This window comes from Cryptomeria japonica, chromosome 11 (genome assembly GCF_030272615.1).
Source record: "Cryptomeria japonica chromosome 11, Sugi_1.0, whole genome shotgun sequence".
In the NCBI taxonomy this organism is placed as follows: Eukaryota; Viridiplantae; Streptophyta; class Pinopsida; order Cupressales; family Cupressaceae; genus Cryptomeria; species Cryptomeria japonica.
In genome coordinates this window covers 216,137,696-216,158,136 of record NC_081415.1, presented here as the reverse complement: position 1 = coordinate 216,158,136, position 20,441 = coordinate 216,137,696, and the positions used below count along the sequence as shown (strand labels likewise).

Sequence of the window (20,441 nt, the reverse complement as noted above, 5' to 3'; positions counted from 1 at the left end):
AAATATTGGGCTTAAATGAAACCAAAGAAGATAGGTTCATTTTTTTTTTTAACATAAGAGCCAAAAGGTGAATGTATTTGTTTTGCGCCTCCATAAGCCTAAACAAAATACCAAATTAAATCTTGAAATGCCAATGCAATGATAGAAAGATGTCAAAGAGAATAAAGTTCGCACTTTTTATTAAAATCATCGCCTTGACAAAGTCATCAAACATTTCGAAGTAATTCGATGTCTTCTTTTTAAAATTGAGAAGCACAAAGTTCGATCTTTTTTGAAGCTTAAGTGGCTCTTTTTTCCCTTTTATTAGCACCACCAAGAACACCGAAATGTAAAGGGGATAGTTTTTCCATGTTTGAAGAAATAAAGTTCAAAAGGAATCATATGTTGTCTTTGCTCTATCGTTCCTATGTTTGACCAAGACAAAATGCAAGTGCTTCAAGCTCCTTCTCAAAATACCAGTCAAAACACCAAGCAAAGAGTTTGAAAAGACCAAAACATAGAGTGAAATAAATTAGACCTTTTTACACGAGAGTGGGGCAATGCAAAGTTTGTTTTTTCTCTTCCAGCTCTTGTCTAACACCAAGGCATTTATCTTCAAGGCCCAATCGTAGCTTCTAAAGCAGAGAAACGCCACCAAAACGTGATCAAGGCAAGGAATAAGGCATCATTTTATTTGTCTAGTTTTTTATATGTGGCATGTTCTTTTCAGGTCAATAACACAAAGGAAGCAAACTGGAGATGCTTGGGATAAAGTGGGCTCTGCACCACTACCATTCGAAGCACCAATAAAGTCGGAAGGTGAAGGTGTAGAACACAGGATCAAAATGGTGATCACAGAGTAGTGAAGAACATGCTATAGAGTCAAGACCGAAATGATGCCATTTCGAGTCTCTGGAAGGCAGCAAAACACTCAAAATGCTACAGGAAAGGCAGAATCAGAAGTGCACAGCTAGAAACATTAGAAAATCAGTTTGTAGAAACAAAGGTGCTTTATTGTAAAATGGTTACCTATGGGCCCCATTTAATGCAAATTAAAAAAAAGGGGGCACAGGTTAGTTATTTAGTTATTTCTCAGCTACCTAATTTGCCTTGAGCCCAGAAAAGTCTTGTCTTTTGACCAGAATTGATTGAGAACAGATGCAGGTAACTGAAGTGGTTGAAAAAGGCAGTTGGGAAGTTATGGGAATTAATAGGTATGGGTTAAAGCTATTAGAGCTTCTAGAAGGCAGATCACAACCATTGGATGGATTAAATCCTGGCCTTTGATTCAAAATCTAAAAATGTATTAAAGGCTAGTGCCTCTCTCTTTGTAAGGGGTTAGATTTTTGGATTTAGAATAGTTCGATAGCTAGTAGAATAGGAGTAGAAGTAGAATAGAACTGTTGGACAGAAATTGTTGTAATGGCAGTTAGAACAAATAAATGGAATATCGAAGCCTGGTGTTTCATTGTTTGTCCTAATTTGTTTGCATGGTTTCTCTACATCTAGTTAGTTAGAGTTCAGTAATTTTAATGGTGGTGTGAAGGTATTTGATGTGATTTCAGGTTCATAGCATTGGAGGCTTATTGATTGTAGGTCCCTGTGCATGGTTAGTTTGAACCTAATGATTGTTCTTAGTTCAACTGTGGGTGTTTCTCTCAGGCAGCGTCAGAATTGGTTGTCTGAATGAGTATCCATAGTCTGAAAATCCTTTATTTCCTAGGAGCTTGCACTATTTCTGTGGAGTTGTGAGTATATCTCTGGCTAAGCAAGAAGTAGTTTATGTAAAATTTGTCTACCTATAGCACCAACTAATACTTTCATCATCCTTAGGATTTCTAAACCCTATCCCTTTTGTTATTTATTTTCCCAGCTTGAGATGCAAGGCATCGTCAGATGTAGGCTAGCTTGTTGTATTTGTAATTCCCGTCATGTTTACTAGCAAAACACATTACCGCTAAGTTATCCTGAGCCGTCAAGACTTAACAATTGGAACCTTGAGGTTCTCCCCTTTGAACCTTCAGAAAAGCATTAGGGATTTCCTTATTCAAGAGAGGATAGGATACTTAGCATTCTATTTTGTGTTGACCAAAAGAGAAGCGTGTGACTTTTCCTACGTCAACACCGTATGTAGTAGCATTGTAACATTGTTTTATGTTATGATCCTCATGGAATGGAATGAAACACTTCATTGTTAGGTTAATTTCTTTTTTGTAGTTACATTGTAACATTGTTGTATGTTGTGATCCTCATGGAATGGAATGACACACTTCATTGTTAGGTTAATTTCTTCTATGTAATGATGTATATAACATTAGAACTGCAAATATTAAGGGGGTCACATATGGACAAGCAAAGGGACAAGTCAATGAAATGTGAAAGGTTACCTTTAACATTTGGGTCATGTAGAACACGGAAAACCACATGCAGAAGCCTTGGAATGTGGTAGAAACATTTTAGAAATGTGAAGCCACATTAAGCACTTGGATAAACTCATGGTTTCTTGTTTCTCTATTTCCTATGTATAGAGTTCTTGGGTTGGCGGTTTGCCATGACACAAGCAAGTTGCATATTGTTGTGATAGCATCCACAAAAGGCATGGCAATAGATGTATTTACATGGTGTTCTAACAAGTCTCTATTTGCTTTTATATTGATCGCATGAAGGGGGAAACTCATAGAGTGAATTGTGAAGAGGTCAATTGAGAGTGTAGGTTTTTATTGAGGACAAGTTCTCTAAAGGTACTTGTTAGATTTGACAAAGCAAAGAAACTATTTGAGGATAAGTGAAATTCTCTATATATTTTAATCTTGTTATTTGGATAATATATCAAAATGGTTATATGTTTCTTGTTAAGTTTTCCCAAAAAGGGTTTCCAATGGTAAACCCAATGTTTTGTATGCTTTGATTTGTGGTTTTATTGCACACATTTTGAATTTTGTAACAAATTCAGCACAATTCTCTTGAGATTGTCAATAACTTCCTAACAGATATTGTAGGACTGGAAAGGTAGCCAATTTTTTGAAGCATTAGGATGAGTGAGTGGACAGCAAAAGGTGTCCAAAAAATGTGTGAATAACACTCCTCAACCAATAACCAAGCAGCCCTACAATTTTCAGCATTGTCTATTATAACTCGCATAGCATTTTGAGGGCATAATTCCTCAATGGCTTGACAAAGTAAGTTAGCAATAAATGCACCATCCTTCACCTCTAACTCTCAAAAACATTGCCTCTTAGGGGACACTACAACAATATTGATTAATGAACAAATTTTTACATCTTTCCATCCATCCAAAACAATGGAAACCCATGTTTCAACCCACAAATCCCTTATGGGCTTCAAGGAGTCCTCTACAAATTTCACCTATTTATCCAATAAGATGCTATGCACTTTTTCAAAACCTGGCCCTTGCACCCTTTTGGAGCCACACTAATTGATTTCAGCATTTTTTGCCAATATGGTGAGTGAACAGCATTGAATGCCAATCCATTCACATAGGCACATCTCACTATGTCCTGATTGGGAATCTCTCTAGACTCGTTCTGAAATATCAGTTCTAACAATCCCTATGATCTCTTATGCATAGAAGCCACAAGTTGTTCTTCACATATGGAAAAAAATGGATGGCCCACAGTAGGTTCAAAATAATAAGGCATTGGGGGGGCTTCATCCTCAAGATCATTTCTTTACTACTGACGATTTGATTTACCACATAATGCTTGTTCTACTTTTTCTTGTTATTCACCAAATGCCAAGACTTGTGCATCCAGAAGGCCTTTATCATCTTAACCTAGACAAATTTGATGCCTTGTCAAGCGATCTTGCACAAATGGCCTTCCACTCAACTTAATAAGCTTGAGTATCTAACTTTACAATGACCACAAATCCAAACATAACCTCCACCACCTAGAAGTTGTACCATTTCCACATATTTCCAAAGGGGAGAGTTTGGGTATGTTTTGGAGCAGGGTTTGTTCACATAGCTAGAATCAATTGGCATTGTGATACCTTAGACAACAATTTCAATAAGTAACACATTTGAAGAATTGAATTAAATGAAATTTGAAAAGCAAGAGAATTCATTTGTGAAAATAAAAACTAAAAACTTCAAAAAACCTACCCCTTTTGAAGAAATGTTCTTCTGCGATCTCCTTCACAACAAAACGAACACTTGCAAATGCATAGCAATAGCACGCAAACCAACTTTGAGTATTCAATGATAAATTTTCAACTCTATTCATATAAAGGCGGGAAAGAAAATAAGTCAACAATGGAGAAAAAAAAATTGTTTTTCATTCACAATATGAAAATGATTTTGCTTTGGCCTTGTGATTTGTATGTCATATTTTAGGGTTAGAAAGGTGAATGCAGCTTTTGGAATTGAAAAAGTCAAAAAAATAAATTAAATGCCCAAATTTGACAGATTGATGCAACTGGACGCAACATTGAGCACAGGTTCATCCAAACCGAACCTTGTCTGAACCCACAAGGGACCGACCCCAAACCCCAAACCATGTTCAAATTGAAGCGAGACCTAGAGTTTTCCCTGGGCAAACCGATAACATAGATTATATGTGATGTGCTATGAGATTTATTTTTTTATCATTAGAATCCATAAGAAGATATGCTTATCATGTTCGTCCTACAAACATGAAGTTGTTGACAAATAACTGCAAGTTCTTTATATGATTTTTCACCTAGAGGTCAATTAAGCATATTTTGGAGTATTGTTGTACATTGCATTTGTGTTTAAACGGGTCAGTGTAATGGTAAACCCATTACAGAGGATGGAGAATTTATGCGTATGAGAAGAATCCTACACGCCTTATCCTACATGGTAAGGGGCTCCATCGCACTAAGTATTAAAGTATTCATTATATTACTAATAGTCATTAGTTAGTCTTTAGTTAGTTTTAGTTTGTTTCTAATTTAGTTGTTTCATGTTTGTTCACAATGGTTTAATTTAGAAACATCATCTTGTAATTGCCTATATGTATTCATTTCTCTTCATTAATTTAATCATGCAATTACAATTTCATGGTATCAAAGCCATTTTTTAAAAAATTGGCAAATTTTTTTATAAATTAAAATCATGTTTAGCTTGAAAATTATTTCAGAAGTTTCGCAGATTCTTTGTTAAAAATCAAGGAGTTTCTAGAGGTTGAAGGCAACTCGAAGATTTTTCCTCTCTACAAATCAAAGGTCTTCTTCAATTTTCAGTCTTCATTTCTTGCATGACCTGATGATATGAGCCTATTTTCTTTTTCGTGCAAAGTATGTGTGCTGCTTGATGTGGGTGTTCGTTTTTTCATGCAACGACAAAGGTTTTTTCATATTTTCTCTCTACCACGTGACTTTTTTTTTTCACGGTTTTCTTTTTCTCTGCAACTAGGTTTACCATGACGACTTATTTCCTTTCTGTCCCAAGGGTTTATGCTCACAACGGGAAGCTTCTACGACGCATTTGATAGTGATCTTTGTCTTCAAAACACAACAGCTCTAGGTGACAATCACGAGAGGTTTGAGGAAGATCATATTGGTCAAACTGCTCACAACTAGGGTTCCAATAAAAAAATTGGGTTTTCCCTATTGTGACCTAGGGTTTTTGGGTCTGTTTTTTTGGGCACGTGACTAGTTCTTGTTTTTTGCTAGAGGGTTTTTTAATCTCTCAACAAAGTTTTTGACTAATTTTTGTTAAATAAAATCAAGGTTTTTTTCTTGAGCATCGCCTCAAAATTTGTGCCGCTGGATTCATACCTCGGGCTTCGTGCAATAAGGGTTTTGACTGATTTTAGAGAAATAAATCACATTTAGCTATTGCAATTTGTTTTACCTCATTTTTTGTGCATCAAAAAGCGGGGGGATGGCGTCATTGACCAGCATCATGTTGGAAAATAATCAACGATTCAATGGCAAAAATACAACACATGGAAACAACGAATGTGCACAATATTTGAATATCGGTGTTTGGACCAAGTTGTTCTGAGTACAACCCCTCATCCCACAGTGGCAGGAAAAGACCAGGACAAGTATGATGAGGACAATCAAGAAGCAATTATGTTCATCAAACTATCAATCACTAACAACATGCTTCCACAAGTGCTGTTTGGCAAGTCAACTTCAGAGATTTGGACAAATCTGAAGAATATTCGTGAGACGTCAGACAAGAACCGACCATTTTTTCTAAAGAATATGTTGTTTTCCATCGTGATGGACGATAAGATGTCTCTGCAGGAGCATCTTACAAAGCTCAAGGATGTAAATGTATTGTAATTTCCAATTTAATGGACAAGTTATATGCAGGATGGTGTATTTTGCGTTTTTGATATTATGACTATGACACTAATATTGTTATCTTTCTTTTATTGCAAGTAAGGAAGATGAACATGTGTCGATTTCAATGTCATCTCCTTTAATTTGAATGATGTATAAATAGTAAGATGGCCACGATCAAGTGGCACCTTGATCGGACATGTCTTTTAGACATGTCCGACCAAGATGTCACTTGGTCGTGACTCTTACAACCATCAACCGATCCATAACTAATCGGTGCTATAAACATACCCGATAATGAATCGGTATCATTGTTAATTGTAAGTTGTAACAGATCTAAACATACCCGATAATGAATCGGTATCAAAGCATATGATAATGGATCAATATAAAGTAAACAATAACAATAACTGTTAGCATTATATGCTATCGGGTTAATACCCTGATAGCATATTAATGCCGATTCATATATGAATCGACATTAATATGCTATCAGGTTAATAGCCCGATAGCATTTAGATTGACGCTTAACATAGTTAAGTAGGTCGTCAATCTAATCCATCATTATCCAATATCAATATCATAATTATAATCAATGTTATAGTCTGATAAACATAAAGCATGAATGAGTAAACTAATAACAGAATAGAGGAGATTAATGAGTTAGGAGAGTCTTATCTTGCAAAAGCTACTAATGCATTAACAAAGGATATTTGTGATCAACTAGAATCTATTGGTCACAAGATGGAGGAAGAAGACATGGTGGTGATCACTCTCAAAAGTTTACAATGCTTGTATGAACATTTTATTAAAACGCTCAACATTACATCCACAAATATTGACTTGATGTATCTTGTAATATGCAACAAGATTCTATAGCAAGAAAGGTGGAAACAACAGTTTGGGAGCAGCAACGAATCATCCACTATAGAACAAGCCTTCATTGCCAAAGCCAAGGACAAACACAAAGGCAAAGAGAAATCTTTTTAACCAAAAGGACAAAGCGAACCTGAGAGCAACTCCAAGAAGGTTATCACATGTCACTATTGTGGTAAGCTTGGCCACATGAAGAAGCAATGTAGAAAACGGTTCACTGACGAGTAATCCAACCAAGGAGAGTCTCAGTAAAAGGCCCATGTTGCAGAGCACATTCAACAGAAGGAATCTACTTTTTACACTTGTACGGCCAAAAGACCAGCAAACCAGGTTAAATCCTCTACCTAGTACATTGATTCTGGAGCTTCTCGACATTTCACGCACATAAGAGATTGGTTCATGGAGTATACAAATTGCTTTAATTCAGTGATCTTTGGAGGAGGTGAAGAGTATACAGTTGTCAGCAAGGGCAACGTTCAGATTACATTTTGTGGGAGGAATCTCATATTCCTCAATGTATACTATGTTTTGGGCACGGAGCTAAATCTGCTTTTTATTAGTAAAATGATGCGACACTGTTCAAAGTTGGTTGTTGTCTTTACTGCACGCATGTGCCACATTAATGATAAGGAGTCCAAGAGGATAATTGTTGTTGGCCTTGAGAATCATAGATTATACAAGCAAATTGATACTAGCGAGTCTCGTGAGATTGCCATGGCTACAAAGAGTTCTTCCATAAGCACTCTTTGGCATCAACAATACGGGCACCTCAACCTATTAATTCAGATGCAAAAGCATATGGATTTCAAAAAATCGATGTTGTTCAATTAATCAAGAAGACAAAGCTCCTTTAAATAGACTTACAAAGATGATGTTTCTAAAAGAAACAATCATTAACTAGAAGCGAAATTAGAAACAACTTAAATGACCATTAATAACACAAAGAGAAAGATGTTATTCTAATACCCTCCCTTAATGGTCATCGTTCTAACTACCAAGAGAAATAACAGAGAAGGTTGCCCCCTTCTTCTCAGAACACGCTACAATAGAAGACAAGAGCCTGCCACTAACTCTGCGACTTGAGATGAGTCTGCCACCAACCCTCCCAGAAACTGCAGAACTTCTGGAGATACCCAAAACAACACCAACCGTCCAACTTGATGTTGGAGAACTGTCCCTCCTTGTAACCAGAGACACACCAAGAACAGCTATCACGATTTTGAGGAAAAAATCGGCAAACCCTCCAAACTATTGCAAATGAGCAAGATGCCCGAAAATAGACTGCAAATAAGAGACTAGTGCAGATGTTCGCACAACAACTCCAAGTGCGACGAAAAACAGACTACAGCGAAGTACAATTTTTGAGGAAAAAATCATAAACCCTCGTGATTTTATTTTTTTTACAGCAACAAAATATTTAAAAACCCACAAATAATTTTTTAGGACAAAATTATTAAAACCCACAGATTTTTTTTAAGGGAAAAAATATTAAAACCCATCAAAAAAAATTTTTAGGTAAAAAAATATTAAAAACCGAAACAAACATCGATGCCCATAAGCCATCTTCACGCTTTTCGAGGCACGAAAAACAAGGTACTGAGAAGATTCTAAGTGCACAAAACCTGACTGCCTTCCAACATCAAGTTGGTCAATGACGCCATCTTGCAAGTTTCCCAATGCACGGAAAACGAAAAACTAAGAAGAGGCGCTTGCACGAAATTCAAAAAATTCGAATCCCAATGCAGAAACAAAGGCAAATGCAGGTACAGACTTCAAAAAATGAAGTGCGGCGGGCACGAATTTCAAGAAAAAAATTCCGGCTAACCCAGAAAAATCCGAAGACAACCCAAAAATCCTTGTGAAAAAACCCAAAACGAATCTGCTCTCAGAATCTGGATTTGCTGGCTCGAAAATTGAGGCACAAAAATCGAGGCACCTAGAAAATTCTGACGACGAACCAGTTGAGATCTCGAAAAACCCACCAAGAATCTACAATAAAAAAAAAAATTCGATTTGATCTAAATGGAAAAAATCTTAGTCGAAAATGCAGATTTCCGTCCAAAAAATGGCTGAAAAAATTTGCAAGCGGGAAAAAAATCGCGTCGCGTGGTCGCGCGAAATGCAGGACAGACGGGTCGCAGGAGAGGACACAAAATAGCCAGAAAATAGCTGAAAACCCTAGTAGCCGCAGCCAAAACGAACTGCTTAAAAACACAAAAAAAATTTCCAAAAAAACAAAAAACTGTTAAAAATTCATGACGAATTTTTAATTGAAAAATTATTTCGAAAATAACTAAGGCTCTGATACCATAATACAGATGCAAAAGCATATGGATTTCAAAGAATCGATGTTGTTCAATTAATCAAGGAGACAAAGCTCCTTTAAATTGAGTTACAAAGATGATGTTTCTAAAAGAAACAATCATTAACTAGAAGCGAAATTAGAAACAACTTAAATGACCATTAATAACACAAAGAGAAAGATATTATTCTAATACCTATCATATCTCTCACAGTTAGCTCGAGAGACACCGATACAAAGCTTATCTAAGATTCAACGACAGACACATGGTGTGTGCAGAGCTTGCCAAGCAAGGAAGCAACATTGCACTCCATTCTCCAATGGACAAGCTTCAAGAGCATCCAAGGTATTGCAGCTAGTTCATGCAGATGTTTGTGCACCAACGAATACAGCATCGGTAACTGGTGCCAAATATTTTCTTCTGTTTGTCAATGATTTTAGTAGAAAAATGTGGGTGTTTTTTCTCAAAGCAAAATCAGATGTGTTTAATGAATTTCAGAAGTTAAAAGCATTAGTTGAAAAAGAGTCTAGACATCAAATCATAACTCTTATGTCAGATAATGGGCATAAGTTTTGTTCAACTAAATTCACAAGCTTCTGCGCTAAACACGGTATCAAGCATCAATTCACCACACCCTATACCCCTCAACAAAATGGTGTTGTTAAGCGGAGGAACCAAAGCATAACAAAGATGGTTTGGTGTATGATAGAAAACAAGAATGTGCCTAAGAAATTTTGGGTTGAAGCAATGTATACTATTGTATACCTTTTGAATCGATCTCCCAAACAAGCCTTTACGAATATGACTCCCAAAAAGCTTGGTCAGGGAGGAAATCAAAAATTAGCCACCTCGAGGATTTTGGTTCAACTATATATACTTGGATTCTTGATGCCAAGAGAACAAAGTTGGATTCCAAGAGTCAGAAGTTGATGCGTACAGGCTATAGTGACAATCATAAGGCCTACCGACTGATTGATGTGGACACTAACTGTCTCACATTTAGTAGAGATGTCGTTTTCGATGACGATAGTGGGCCCTTTCGTCTCACATTCAGTAGAGATGTGATTTTTGATGTAGCAGGCCCTTTCAGCTCACCTTTACCATCCAACATCCTGAAAAATCAGCCTCTACAAAAAAAAAATATAGGAGTTAGGTTTCCATTAGCTTCACCTGAAGGGAGGGATTCTGATGATTCTAAACCTGAAGTTGTGAAATCTCCTAGGCATGATATTGTACCACCAAAGTTCCCTCAGGATAACCTGGATCAAAATCGAGATGATTGTATTCCAAGCAGCCCAAGTCATGTGGATAACCTGGATCAAAATCGAGATGATCAATGATGTTTGTGATATTAAACTTGTCAATGATGTTTGTGATATTAAACTTGTCGAGGGTAGGTCTTCTAGAACCAACAGCAAGAAGAAAAACACAGTCAACTTTGCTCTTATGGCCAACATTCAAAGTGTTTATGAGCCCTAGACATATTCAGAGCCAAAAGGTAAACCTGAATGGGAAAAGGCTAAGCTAAACATCATAGTCTTCTAAAGAATAGCACTTGGGTTCTCTCAGATCTTCCACCAGGGAAGAAACCCATTGGCTGCAAATGGGTCCATAAAATGAAGTACAAAGTTGATGGAACACTTGATAAATACAAAGCTCGATTGGTGGCTAAAGGCTTCTCCCAGAAGGAAGGAGTTGATTAGGAGGAAACCTTTGCTCCCATAGCAAATATGAGTATCATCCGACTAGTTCTAGCCATAGCAGCACAGTCTAGTTGTAAAGTCCATTAGATGAACGTAAAGAGTGCCTTCCTCAATGGTGATTTGGAGGAAGAGGTCTACATGACACAGCCTCTAGGTTTCAAGGTTGCAAGCAAAGAGCACCAAGTATGTAGACTGGTGAAGGCTCTTTATGGCCTAAAACAAGCCCCCAGGGCATGGTAGATCAAGATTGATCAATACTTGGCTGAACAGGGCTTTCAAAGAAGTCCTTCAGATCCCAATTTGTATGTCAAGAGTGCTGGTAATGACATCATTTTTCTTGTCATCTATGTTGATGATATCATCATTACTAGTAGTGGAGAACACTTACTTCAGCAAATCAAACAAAACTTGTATCAAGCATTTCATATGATAAATTTGGGACTTCTACATTATTGTCTTGGTGTAAAGGTTTGGTGGACAGGTGGCAGCATTTTCATCTCAGTCGAAGTATGTCAGGAGTTTGTTGGATAAGTTTAGGATGCAAGATTGCAAACCTTCATCTACACCTATGGAAAAAGGGCTAAAACTATCAGCCAAATCAGATTCACCTATGGTGAATGAGTAGAGTCATTCAAGCATCTAGTTGGCAATCTCATCTACCTTACAACCACTAGACCTGATCTTAGTTATGTTGTGAGCTACATATCTTGTTTCATGATAGCCCCAAAAGCAGAACATTGGGTTGCAACGAAGCGTAAACTGAGATATGTAAAAAGGAACACCTGACTTTGGCATTTTGTATAGCAGAAGCAAAGATCCTTGGTTGATTAGTTTTACAAACTTAAATTGGGCAGGTTCTGTTGATGACAAGAAGTCTACTTTTAGGTATGTCTTCAGCCTTGGCATGGGTGCAGTCACATGGACCAATAGGAAGCAGCAAGCAGTAGCTCTTTTCTCGATAGAAGCAAAGAATCAAGGAACTGTTAAGGCAGCATGTGAGGCAATTTGGCTTTGAATGATGCTGCCTAACATGAGAATGTCTCAGGCAAGCCATTCACACTTGTACTATAACAATCAAGAGGTGTTGAAACTTGCCAAGAATCCAATCTTCCACGAGCGAACCAAACATGTAGAGCTATATTGTCACTTCATTCAACAGCTTGTTGAAGATGGAACTGTAATCTTGCAATATGTTCCAACTATGGACCAGACAGTAGACATTCTCACCAAGTCTCTAAGCCCGGACAAGTTTGTCAAATTTAGGGGGCAACTTATTGCATTTGATAGGATGACCATTAAGGGAGGGTACTAGAGTATTTATTATATTATTAATGGTCATTCATTAGTCTTTAGTAAGTTTTAGTTTGTTTCTAATATGGTTGTCTGTTCACGATTGTTTCATTGAGAAACATCATCTTGTAATTGCCTATATGTATTTGTTTCTCTTCATTAATTTAAAATTTTAATCATACAATTACCATTTCATTGAGATGGTCATTTTGTACCCTAGTTATACAAGGAAGAAGTAGGATAACAAGTGATAGTCTTTTCAACAATACAAGTGATTTGATGAAAAATTACAGGAAAACCTTCATTGGGATTTGGCTAGTGATAAAATTTCTTGTACAAGTGTAGACTTGACTAAAAAAATCACACACAATAGTGCTTGAGTAAGCCTGCATTCACGCAAACCCCATTAGTGCATTACATTGTCTGTTTCAAACAAGCAAAATGGGGCTATAATAGAAGAGACACTTATGCAAAAAATAAAGAGAATTACAACTGGGTTATATACATTATTCACAAAATTTTGATCTTCCTTTCTTTCAATAATTGAAAGATAATCATGTTCTTTTACGTATCATACATGTTGCAAGTTTAGGAATGTAATTGTAATTGTGATCATACCGTTATTCCATGATTCATTTATCTTGAATGCTTTTAATGCCACAAAATATGGAACATGTGGCTTCCCACAAAATTAATTCACATTTTCTTCTGCAGAGGCTGTAAACTATTGGTCTTCCACACATGCATCCTATTGCCATATGTGTACTATTTTGTCCATGAACAGCAAATGTGCCAATTTTGTTAAAATAAAAAAGAGGTTACAAGTTTATTGGCATTTGTACGAGATAAGAACTTAAAGAATAGAATAATAAAACTGGTTGAAGTAGAATTTATATTGATGTGCCAATTAAAAAAGAAAAGAAGTTTTCAAAAGTCTACAAAAGATCTAACAGCTAGATTCCTTGAGCAATTGCATACAATGGAAGTATTAATTTATCAGCATATTACATGAAGAAAATATATTTTGCATTGCCATATTTGCTGTTGCAACTCACCAATTAATATCAAAAAACTCATCATTCAACAATTGGCTTGCTATTAATGCTTATTATTTGTATAATACTAGAAAAGTTAGAATGAACATACAACTTGGCACGTTTTGAAGGAGACATAGCACCTTCCGAATAGCTTGCACTTCCAGAACCGTCTACAATTAAGCTTCCATCAACTAGCATTGGAGATTCTGAGAAAAAGGCATATATAATAAGCAAAGAAAAAATTGGTGAAAGGAGATTCTGAGATTCATAGAAGTATGCATTAGTAACAATTGTATCGGAATAATCTAAATCTTCACATATTCATCAGCCACCACTCTCAACATTGCATGACTAAAGTTAGAGGTAGATCACATAATTGCACCAAATCTGCAAATATACAAAAAAAATAAAAATGCACTGCTGTTCAAAAATGATAGTGATCAGTCTTCAATGTATACATGAGTTGCCAGTTGGGTTAGGTTGAAAGTTTGGGTTTGCAATACAGCAGGGTTTTTCCTCTGGATTTGGGTTCAAGTACAGCTGTATATATGTGTAAACCCAAACCGGCATAAAATGCACTAATGTTCAAAAATGATACTGATCAGTTTCTTAAGTAAAACTAATTGCCAGTTTGTGTTTAGCTTCAATGTTTGGGTTTAATACATATACATATATAGAATAGATATCATATATATTATTATAATATTATCTATAATCTATAAATTCCACATAAACTTATTCAATTATATTTCATTTTACAATTTTTAACTTAAAATAATTTAAGGATATCATAATTTAAAATATGAATAATAAAAAAATTAATAATTTAAAGATTTTTTTTAAAGGAGGTTATTTTCACTACTAAGAAAATTTGAAAAAGTCATAAGCAAAGAACAAGAAAGGTTTGTAAAATTCCATATTGTCAAACAGCAATATTTTTGAGAAATATTTTCATGGAAAACAGCAATGGTTTTAAGAAACATTGACATCACTGCAGTGAATCTTTAGAACCAAAAAAGCAAATGTAATAACCCATGTAATAAACTAGGATTGAACTAATAAACTCAGAAATTTCAATACCATACATTTGTATATATTGGAGTTGAGTACCAGACTTCAAGAATTTTACTAATTAAGAGTTAAATCTTCGTGAGAGAACAACTTATCACTACATCCCAACTATTAAATACATGTTACATGTTTCAATCAATTAAATGTATAGCAATGAGCTTTGTTGTTGAGCATATATGGCATTAGTTCAATGAATAATGAACAATATATCTAGATATATGTTTTTCATGATGCCCATATATTCTCATAAATTATCCATACAGGATAACAAAACATTACAACAATTTGGAACTAATGTTTGTTGTCACACAAATTACTTGAACAAGGTGGAAACAAATATTGTTGCCACAGAAATCGAAACGTTATTGGTAACCTTTTTAACTTGTATGTGCTTGACTTGAGTTTATAGTAGAGTACTAATGTTTCCAAGTTGTCCAATAAACTCAACAGAAAATTTCAATTTTTGGAGATTTGGTCATCATGTAAGACTGAATCCAACTGCTTTAGCAAATTTAATCATAATGTTGTGTCAGAGAGATTTTGCCTGGACATAAGGCTCATCAATCTCAAGTACGACCAAGGTCAAATGCAGTTGGTGTTTGAATAATGTAAATGGCATCTGACAAAGGAGACAAGACATGACACCAGTGCTTGCCTAGCCCGCCCTGAAGATGTCAAATATCAAGCAAAACAAACTCTTCTAGTGATTTCTAATAGTAAAGCAAAAAAATGAAACAACTAGAACAAAAGTGGCTTATAATTCTACAAATGCTAGGAGCGATCTCTTTGATAAAGCAATTGGTGCACAAGAATCCTTCAAGAGGTTTGAGTCAACATCTACTTTACAACACGTAGCCCAAACATAGGTGGAGGAAACATCAACTATTTCTTCGCGACTCATATTACACCAATATCATATAACACTTTGAACAGTACAAAATAGAGGAATAATGTCCATGAACAAGTGAAGAAGTCTATTGCAAATTTCCAGTACTACTCTAACCTTTGGTTCCATGTTATTAGATTTCCATATTTGCAAGGTGCAGTGGATGCTCTTGTAGCTACAAATCCTAGGTTCAAAGCTCCATCTTATGAGACATTGAGAGTCGGTATGCTCAATGGCACAATACAAGATGTTAATGAAGTTGTTAATGAACATTGATTGGAGTGGACAAAACCTAGATGCACCATAATGTTAGATGGGTGGACAAATAGAAAGAAATCAATTACCTTGTTGCTTGGGATATTGGCACAATCTTTTTGAAATATGTAGATGCATCAAATAGGATCAAATATGCAGTTGCATCATTTCAATTGTTTGACAAGCTGGTCATGGATGTATGGCCACCAAATGTGGCTCGGTTTTATTACAAACAATGTTCCTGCCTATGTTGCTATTGGGAGACTTCTGAAGCACCAGTATCCCTCTATGTTTTTTAGCCCACACATAGCACACTACTCTGATCTAACCTTAGACGAAAACATAGTGAGGTATTGCAAAAGGTTCACACAAATACCAAGTTCGTGTACTATGACACAAGGTTGTTGTGTATGATTGCTCCTTCATAGAGGACAAGGAGCTAGTTCAACTAGAGGTAACAAGACTTACTATGCACTTCCTTGCATTGCACAATCTTTACTAGCAAAAAATGAGTTTGAAACAAATGTTCATTACAAATGAGTGGATGGAGTATAACTTCACTGTAATGTCCCCACTTTGAAATATAATTTAATAATAAATAAAAAATTAAAAATTAAAACACAAAAGATAAAAGAATTAAATTAAAATAAAAAAGAATATAATTAAATTTTAGTTAAGTTAATGAATGGTCAAAAGACATGGAAGGAAAAGTTGTGACTCTGTCAAACATGAGATATAAAAGGGAGAAGAGAACTGTTGACGTGGCTAAAGTCATATTACTAACTCTCTCCGATCAATGCAGAATAGAATGTTGAGTATCCTATCCTCTCTTGCGTAAAGTATCCCTAATGTTGTTTTAGATGATCAAAGGGGACAACCTCAAGGTTCCAAATGTCAAGTCATGACTGCGGGATAGCTCAACGGTTTCATGTGTTTTATTGGTAACACAAGGGGGCTTACGTTTACAACAAGCTGATCTGCATCCAACGATGTTGCAATTCTCAGATGGGGGAAAATAAAATCAAAAAGAAGGGTTTAGGAGACCTAAGCACAATGATGATAACAGTTAATGCGACGGGTAGACAGATTTCCATAAACTAGTTCTTGTTTCACCGAAGACACCCTCACAACTCGACAAGAACAGTGCAATCTCCAAGGGGATGAAGGATTTTCAGACTGGAGACACTCATTTAAGCACCCAATTCTGACGCAGCCTAGGATGAATACCCACAATTGAACTAAGCACAAGTAAGGTAGACTAACCATGCACGGCGACCTACAATTAGCATGCCCCCAACGGTATGAACCGGAAATGCATCAAATACCCCCACATTTTGCCATTGAAATCATTGAACTCTACTTCTAACTAGCTGGAAGGAAACCATGCAAACAGAATAAAACCAAAACAACAAACACAAAATCAATTTTCATATATTGATTTTAACTGCTATTACAACAATTTCTACAGCAGTTCTATTCTACTCCTAATCTGCAAACTACAAATACTTCTAACTCCTAAAAATCTAACTAATTCTAACCCCTAAAAAAAATCTAACAATCTAACTTCTAAGAATCTAAAAATCTAACCCTTTACAATGAGAGGCATCCTACCTTTTATAGATTTTACAATTTGAACCAAAGGCCAGGATTGACTGCATCCAAGGGTTGCAACCTGTCTTCTAGAAACTCGGCAGCTTTAACCCATGCCTAGTTAACTTTCATTTATCCTCCCAACCATATTCTCAACTACCTGCAACTATTTGGCATTAATTCGGTCAATCAAGTAGCTGAAATAACTAACCTATGTCCCTTCATTTTGAATACATTAGATGGGGCCCACATGCAATTGTTTTACATTAAAATTATTTAGTTTACAAACTGATTTTTCTGGAATCAATTCCAGCTGTGTATTCCTCAAAATGCACACATTGGTAGCATTTTGTATGTTCTTTTGTCTTCAGTCTTGAGGGTAGATTTCAACTTTGTGGTTCAGGTAGTAGCACGCTTCTCTATGATTGTCTCTAGCTTTGCACTATGCTCTTCATTGGCAGTGATCAAGGATTGTCGTTTTGATCTTGCGCTACGCATTTTCGCTTCCCAGCGTCGATGTGCAAACAATCAATTTGGACTTGAATTAATCACCTCGCAAAATTAAATAAATTTAACAAATATTAAATTTTTAAGGCAATGTTGGGCTTTGTTTTAGCGAAGATGAAAGATGTTTGCTTTTAAAACAATATAAATCCCCCTTTGCAAAATTAGGGTTTTAAGATTAAAATGTTGAGACATGGACCAGCTAGGACTCGACCCTAGGACCTTCCATACATTGTTGGAATGCTCTACCACTGAGCTACTGGCCCCTCTTGGACCAGTCCATCGTCAGTCCGGGTGTGGCTTATTTCCAACACCAACACCCCCCCTTAAGCCACACCTCTCGTGTGCTTGGGGCTCCTAGCCCGAACCTGGCTTCGATACCATGTTGAGACATGGACCAGCTAGGACTCAAACCTAGGACCTTCCATACGCTGCTGGAGTGCTCTACCACTGAGCTACTGGCCCCTCTTGGACCAGTCCATCGTCAGTCCGGGTGTGGCTTATTTCCAACACCAACATAAAATGCACAACAAATATGCCAAGATTCATTTTAAACGTCCCTTGCAAGTTTAGCGATAATCACTGAATTTTGTTTCTAAACGCCCCCACTTTAGCATAAAGTTCGGCTATTCTATATGAAATGAGCGATTTTCTTTGCATTTAAAAAAAAGGGCACCAATCTTTGTTTAATGAAATTTGAACATTGCTCATAGAATGGGCGACTTCCTCCTTTTGAATATAAAATTCAACCACTTCAAGGAAGATGTGCGAACTTCATTTGCTTGTTTTTTACTTTTTTCAACAAAAAGTGTCGACTCTCCTTCAAACACCAAACTCGGCTAACATGGCTCCTTTGGGCGATTGTTTTTTCTCTTAAACGCCCCATATCTTTTAACATGAAAATTTGGTATTTATAAAGGGGAATAAGCGAACTTTACTTTTGCAAATTTTGAACTTTTAAAAGCACTTGTTTTAGTAAAATTCGGACGTTTAATAAGAGATGTGCGATTTATGCTTTTGACTTGGTCGAGTAAGGTATTACAAATTCCGGGTATAGGTTTGAACACACCCCTTTTAGATTTTAGGTTTTCCAAGTGAATGGTGCAATTTCTTCTAAACGCCTCTCTCCCTTAGTCCGAAATTCGGCCATTTTGTTGAAAAGGTGCGATTTTGGCCCTTTCACTCAATGAAATTCGAACCTTAGAAGCTCTGCGCGATTTCATTTTACCCTTTTACCTCTCAACTGAAATTGAGGGTCCTTCATCGAAATGGGTGATTTGATTCTTTTATCTAAACTGCATGATTTTGGAGGGTTTGAACTCGAAATTTTGAGATGAAATGAGCGAATTTCATAGGGTTTAATTTCACTTAAAAGGGAAAGTCGTTGAATCTGTTCGTTCACCTAAGTTGAATCTCGGGTTTTTCGATGCTTTTGCGTGACTTTTACATCTCATTTTGCCCTTAGTTTTTAATGTGAAATCCAGCCATTCTGAGGATTCTGCGCAATTCTAGGTTTGCTTTCCTTGCAAATTCGGGCGTTTCGATTTTGTTGTCCTCATTTTTGTTTTCAAAAATATGGACCATTACATTAAAAAATTGTCAAAAAAATGAAAATTTTACTCTATGGCACGCTTCTCGAGGCATAATTTCACCTTACCCCTGGACTGGCTTAATCCTCGGTCCATCCTCAAACCACGTTTCGAATTTCATCGCATTTTGAGTTCATTTGCTATGTTTTTCCTTCAATTTCGGGTTTTTCTCCCTGTCTGCAGGTGGGAAATTTTCCTTAAGTTGCAAGTTTTATGTTTTCCTTTGTTTTGTCTTTGTAGGGAAATTTTTAGTTAATTACAAGTTCACTTTATGTAAAAAAAACTTGTAACTTACTTTTGATTTCCCCCTTGTTGCTTTTTGGCTCTAGGAACTTTTTGGATAAGTTACAAGTTAATTTTAAATTTAAAAGTCACTTGTAATTATTTTATAAAGTTCCTCTTTAAGTGATTTTACTTGTAATAGGGATTTTATTTCCCCATTACAAGTTTTTAAAGTTGCTCTTTAGTTGTAATAGGGATTTTATTTCCCTATTACATGTTTTCTTTTTCAAGTCACTTGTAAAGGGAATTTATTTTCCCCATTACAAGTTCTTTTTTTAAGTTATTATAACTTGTTGAGGGGATTTTATTTTCCTGTTACAAGTATTTGTATTTCTCTCTCAAAAACCCGATTTGCTCTAGAATGGAGAAAAATTGACATTTTAAACTTGTAATATGAAGAAAGAATCCCGATTTTCACTATTACATGCGAAATTGAACTTGTTGTTCACTTCAAAGAACCCAACCAGCCAAGGAAGGCGAATTTGTTGAGGATTTCAAGTAATTTTTTGTGGAGAAATCTTAGGAGGTATAAGGCGTTTTGAATTCTTCCCTATTTTCATGCATTTTCAAACACATTTCACACCATTTGGAGGTCATGATTGCTGGTTTTTTGGTGTTTAATAGCAAACACGTGTTTTGTAAATGCCACAATTTTCTCCTCCAAAATGCCACGAATCTTTCATCTCCTCAGTCATTTTTCCTTCTCTTGCCTAGGCGTTGGGGTTTGATGATGATTTGACTCATTCTACTTACGTTTTGTGCCACGTTTTTGCTGTCTATTCTACAAATCCGAGTTTGGA

The 20,441-nt window shown here is 36.1% G+C and overlaps 1 protein-coding gene across 10 annotated transcripts in view; it reads right to left on the bottom strand.

Moving 5' to 3' along the window:
• The window catches only part of LOC131068777 (SCA7 domain-containing protein SELMODRAFT_431321), a 169,161-nt gene that overhangs the window by 42,078 nt on the left and 106,642 nt on the right, over nucleotides 1-20,441 (bottom strand). For all 10 annotated transcript variants that reach the window (XM_058004043.2, XM_058004048.2, XM_058004039.2 and 7 more), the window contains one exon: nucleotides 13,574-13,670. In XM_058004043.2, coding sequence (XP_057860026.2) covers nucleotides 13,574-13,670 — 97 coding nt within the window. The remainder of the gene's footprint in view (nucleotides 1-13,573; nucleotides 13,671-20,441) is intronic.